This window comes from Sapajus apella, unplaced genomic scaffold (assembly GCF_009761245.1).
Source record: "Sapajus apella isolate SASKATOON/1434 unplaced genomic scaffold, GSC_monkey_1.0 scaffold2, whole genome shotgun sequence".
NCBI lineage: Eukaryota > Metazoa > Chordata > Mammalia > Primates > Cebidae > Sapajus > Sapajus apella.
Window position 1 is genome coordinate 23,501,080 of NW_022436942.1, and position 6,000 is coordinate 23,507,079.

Sequence of the window (6,000 nt, forward strand, 5' to 3'; positions counted from 1 at the left end):
TCACTGTAAAGTCTGATAGCCCAAACCTCTGATTCTATAAAATATGTAAGATTTTAGGTGCTATAAAATGAGTAAGCTCTCTTCAGATCACAAATGGTGTGAATTATTATGAAACAGGTTTGTGTAGAAAATAATAAACATTTCAAACATGATGACAAAAGAAAAATTACCATCTCCTTCCAGGTCATCTGTTTCATCAGCCCAGCTGACTGGTTTGGAAACATAGGTGCTTCCTCCACCAGTCCCCCCATCCTCAGCCAGAAAGTCTGTAAGGGAGATAGTCTTCCCCTTCTTATTCTTCTTTTTTGCTGTTTTAAAAGGCAAGAGAAAGATTATTCATCAATACTCAGGTATTTACAGAGTTGTACGATGCAATGTTGTAAAACATTGAGGAAAAAAAAAGCAACATAGACACTCCCCAAATAACTAAATTATGGCATTTCAATGAAGGGGTACTATGTAGACATAAATAAGGAGAAAGCACAGTATAGTGGCACAAAAAGAAAAAGCAAGCAATAAGTAATTGAAAAGTTGTAGAATACTTATTATGCATAAACACACATTTACGTATGGAAAAGGGTCCAGGTGTTTGAGATACCCCCTAGAGAATATGACTGGCGTGTGGGGGCAACCTTTTATCTTCTACTATATTCACTCATCATTCACTACTATATTAAGATCTTTTAATTTTGTAACTACTTCTATTCAGTTACCACCTTCTCTGCTTCTTGGATAAAAAAGATCAATAAAAATCCATCTCACATTAACACATTCTGTATAGCACTTTTGAGGATTGGCACTTGTGTTAAAAAAAAAAAAAAAAAAAAAAAAACCACGTGAGGAAGAAATCACAACTATCCTTTTTTTTTGAGATGGAATCTTGCTCTTGTCACCCAGGCTGGAGTGCAGTGGCATGGTCTCAGCTCACTGCCACCTCTGCCTTGTGGGTTCAAGCAATTCTCCTGCCTTAGCCTCCCAAGTAGCTGGGATCACAAGTACCCGCCACCACCCCTAGTTTATTTTTTTAATAGAAACTGGGTTTCGCCATGTTAGCCAGACTGGTCTTGAACTCCTAACCTCTGGTGATCTGCCTGCCTTGGCCTCCCAAAGTGCTGGGATTACAGGTGTGAGCTGCCATAACTGGCCCCTGCTTTTTTTTTTATTATTTTTTTTTGGAGACAGGGTCTTGCTCTGTTGTTCAGGCTGTAGTGCAGTGGCGTGGCCACGGCTATCTGCAGTCTCAACCCTCCCAGGCTCATGTGATCCTCCCACCTCAGCCTCCTGAGTAGCGGGACCACAGGTGTACACCACCATGCTCAGCTAATTTTTAAACATTTTTTATATTCCCTATGTTGCCCAGGCTAGTCTCCTGGGCTCAAGTGATCCTTCTGCCTCAGCCTCCCAAAATGCTGGGCTGAGACATGGTACACAGCCACAACTAACAATCTACAGAGAAGGAAACTAAGTTTCAGAGAGGTTAAGTGAAATATTAGATGTTTGTAAAGTTACAGAGACATTAGCTAGCTAAGCTGGAGATAAAACCCAAGTTTTTTTCATACAAAGTCCAGGGCTCTTTTTATATACCAAGGGATCCCTGCCTCTCAGCAGCTTATTATTTAGTTCCATGGCAGGTTATCAAAACCATGGTAAAACGTACTGTTACTTGAAAGTGTTCAAATGGTTAAGACTCATATACCCTAGATGTCTCTGCCTTCTAGAAAAAATTTCCCTCTCTACCATAACACTGGATATGAGGATGTAATGCTAAAAAGAAAATATGGCCAGATGTGGTGGTTCACGCCTGTAAATCCAGCACTTTGGGAGGCCAAGGCGGGCGGATCATGAGGTCAGGGGTTCAAGACCAATCTGGCCAACATAGCGAACCCATCTCTATAAAAAATACAAAAAATTAGCCAGGTGTGGTGGTGTGTGCCTGTTAATTCCAGCTACACAGGAGGCTGAGGCAGGAGAATCCTGTCAACTGGGAGGCAGAGGTTGCAGCGATCAGAGATCATGCCATTGCATTCCAGCCCGGGGCCACGGCATGAGATTCCGTCTCAAAAAAAAAAAAAAAAAAAAAAAAAGGCCCAACTTAGTGAACTGACACTGCTTTCTTTGTGGTCCTCAGAACTTCTGAGATGTCATCACCAATCAAGAACTAATTCAGAAGAGCAGAAGGGACTAAGGAAACCCAGAACTGGCCCGAGAGCAGCCACTACATGATAAGAAAAAGTAGTTTTGTTGTAAAAAAGATCGGTTTCATGGTTTTTATAATCATAAATTTCTCCTGTATGTTCTGTCACCTGATTTTTAATGGTTGTGTTCTCACTTGGTATCTGACTTTCTTTTAAAATTCAACTTTCAGGAAATAAAGGTAACCAAGTTTGCTATCAGTGTTAACACACAGCCTTGTGGACACAATTAGAACCTGACATACTAAGGTCTGAATATGCAAACTAGATGAATCTGATTAAATAAAAAAAGTTGACCACGAACATGGTAATTTCCATCTCTCTCAAGTGACCTAATTAATCCAGCTCTGAAAGTGTCATTTATAATCAACCAGAACACATTTTGAATCCATTCTACATGCCTCCCCCCCCTTTTTTTTTTTTTGCAGTGTTGCGAACGTGGCTCGCTGCAGCTTTGACCTTTTGGGCTCAGGCAATCCTCCCACCTCAACCTCCTGAGTAGCTGGGACTACAGGCATTTACCACCACGCCCAGCTAATTTTAAACTTTTTTTTGTAGAGGCGGGGGTCTTGCTAGGTTGCCTAGGCTGGTTTTGAACTCCTTGGCCTCAAGGGGTCCTCCTGTCTTGGCCTCCCAAAGTGCTGGGATTACAGATATAAGCCACTACACCTGGCATTATTCTATAGCTTTCAAAAAATAGTTACGGAGATGTTGGGTCTCATAGCACTTATGCTGCTGCAGCTCATGTGCAAATTTTTTTTTTTTTGAGACAGTGTCTTACTCTGTTGCCCAGGCTGGAAGTACAGTGGCATGATCTTGGCTCACTGCCACCTCCACCTCCCAGGTTCAAGTGACTCTCCTGCCTCAGCCTCCTGAGTAGCTGGGATTACAGGCACGCGCCATCACACCCGGCTAATTTTTATATTTTTAGTAGAGATGGGGTTTCACCATGTTGGCCAGGCTGGTCTTGAATTCCTGACCTCAAATCATTCGCCCACCTCGGCCTCCCAAGGTGTTGGGGTTACAGGCATGAGCCACCAGGCCCAGCCTCATATGCAAGGATCTACGGGAGACTGTAATAAGCTAACATGATTAAAACATGAGGTAGGCCAGGCACGGTGGCTCAAGCCTGTAATCCCAGCACTTTGGGAGGCCGAGGCGGGTGGATCACGAGGTCAAGAGATCGAGACCATCCTGGTCAACATGGTGAAACCCCGTCTCTACTAAAAATACAAAAAATTAGCTGGGCATGGTGGTGTGTGCCTGTAATCCCAGCTACTCAGGAGGCTGAGGCAGGAGAACTGCCTGAACCCAGGAGACGGAGGTTGCGGTGAGCCGAGATCGCGCCATTGCACTCCAGCCTGGGTAACAAGAGCGAAACTCCGTCTCAAAAACAAAAACAAAAACAAAAACATGAGGTAAACCACTTATAGTGCATGGACTTAGACTTTTTCATATCCTTTAATTCAAAAATAGTGTCTGGAATTTATATGATGCTAGCTAGAGATCCTTACCCTCATGGGGCTTAATCTAGTATCATCGGCTAATATCCAATTATTAACCTGTCCTTCCACTGGGAGGATAAAAATAAAACTGGTGGTCAGTACAAACAATGAGGTCAAGTTCAACATAAGAACAGAAGAACCTGAATAAGATATCCCTTTCCAACTTGTTCTATATATGTATCTTATGCCCAAACAGCAGAATCTGGAATTAATCTGCCCTTTAGTCTGATTTGGCTTAAATCAACTTTGTAGGTCAGCTTCTCAACTCTTATCCCTTGACTCCTTGGACAAACAGGTCTCTTCTTTAATGTTATTTGAAATTTCCAAACAAATTAAATATCATGACTAAAAAATATTAAAACACTGCTAAATCTTAGAATGTCTTTTCAAATCTTACACCTTCCCCTCCTCTGATTGCCACCCACTCCCAAGCCCTCTGGTTAAGAAATTACTGTTGGATGAGTCTTAAAAAAACAGGCTAAAATTCCTTTGCAAGATGTTTAGCTTCTTTAACTCTAGCAGCAGCATTGCCTCAGTTACAATATAAGCAGCAGGTTTAAAGGAATTAGCCCTTGAATAGCAAAATCAATAAACCTAAAGTGGGTGCCTGTGTCTGTTCCACTCGATTTCATTCCAAAAACTGAGAAAAGAAGTTATCTAAATCCTCCATGCCCTTTGCTCCCCCAATACCTAGGCCCATGACATGTTTAGATTTCAACAGTGTTCCCTCTGCTTTATAAGTAAAGCACTGTTTAATGCTCTAGGTTTACTGATCCTTTGCAATTCAACAATGAACTGGTCTAATTCTTTAATTTTCTCTAAATCTTATGTGAACTGGTTAAAAAGTTAACAAATCAATCACCCCACAAAACGAAATGTGTCCCAGCTATTTATACATGGACTACGGTGGGGAAAACATACCTCCAGCTCTTTATATACCACACAGGTTTAATAAAAGATCTTAAAAACAGAAATATTGGTAAGTCCAGAAGTCCTTAAACAAGAGACAACACATTTGTGATTTTCTTAATAAACAGGATTTGTTTTAACAGATACTAAAATAAATCCAGCCTATTTCTTAACTCAAGAGTTTCTCTATTTAGCACTACTGACATTTAAGCTTAGGTAATTTCTTGTCATGGGGGGATTTTTAGCAGTATCTCTCACTCTCCTCATTAGATCCCAATAGTAACTCCCGACCCCCATCCCACTGTAACAACTAAAAGTGTCTCTGGACACTGCCAAATGCTCTGGGGTGGGATGGGGATTTAGGATGAAAAGATATTCCCTCAGGGGCCAGGTGAGGTGGGTGGCTCATGCCTGGAATCCCAGCACTTAGGGAGGCAGGTGGATCACGAGGTCAAGAGCTTGAGACCATCCTGGCCAACATGAAACCCTATCTCTACCAAAAATTCAAAAAATTAGCTGGGCGTGGTGGCGCGTGCCTGTAGTCCCAGCTACTCGGGAGGCCGAGGTGAAAGAATCACTTGAACCCAGGAGATGGAGGCTGCAATGAGCAGAGACTGCACCACTGCACGTCAGCCTGGTGACACAGCGAGACTCCATCTCAACAGAAAGACTGTCCCTCAGTTGAGAACCATGTTCTAAGTGATGTTTTCACTTTGATAAATAAAAAGATAAATGAAAAGGAAATGTTTGTCCTATACAAAAGACTTTTCTTTGGTGGGTGATGAAAAAGTTCTGAAATTAGATAATAATGATGGTTGAACATCTCTGAATATACCAAACCCCACCAAATCCTATAGGGTCTCGCTGTCACCCAGGCTGGAGTGCAGAAGTGAGATCATGGCTCACTGCAGCCTTGACCTCCAGGGTTAAGGAATACTCCCACCACAGCCTCCCAAGTAGCTGGAACCACAGGTGCATGCCACCATCCCTGGATAATTAAAAAAATTTTTTTTGTAGAGACGTGGTCTTGCCATGTTGCTTAGGCTGGTCTTGAACTCCTGGGCTCAAGTGATCTTCCTGTCTTGACGTCCCAAAGTGCTGGAATTGCAGGCATGAGCCACTGGACATGGTCCAAACTGTATATTTTAAAAGGGTAAATTTTATGGTATACGAATTACATTAAATAAAGCTGTAGCCGGGCGCGGTGGCTCACGCCTGTAATCCCAGCACTTTGGGAGGCCGAGGCGGGTGGATCATGAGGTCAAGAGATCGAGACCATCCTGGTCAAAATGGTGAAACCCCGTCTCTACTAAAAATACAAAAAAATTAGCTGGGCATGGTGGTGCGTGCCTGTAATCCCAGCTACTCAGGAGGCTGAGGCAGGAGAATTGCCT

General features: G+C 42.6%; 1 protein-coding gene across 6 annotated transcripts in view; it reads right to left on the reverse strand.

The window, feature by feature from the left end:
• EIF4B (eukaryotic translation initiation factor 4B) overlaps window positions 1-6,000 on the reverse strand; it is a 40,707-nt gene that overhangs the window by 23,600 nt on the left and 11,107 nt on the right. For all 6 annotated transcript variants that reach the window (XM_032293001.1, XM_032293028.1, XM_032293036.1 and 3 more), the window contains exon 2: window positions 171-308. In XM_032293001.1, the coding sequence (XP_032148892.1) occupies window positions 171-308 (138 nt within the window). The remainder of the gene's footprint in view (window positions 1-170; window positions 309-6,000) is intronic.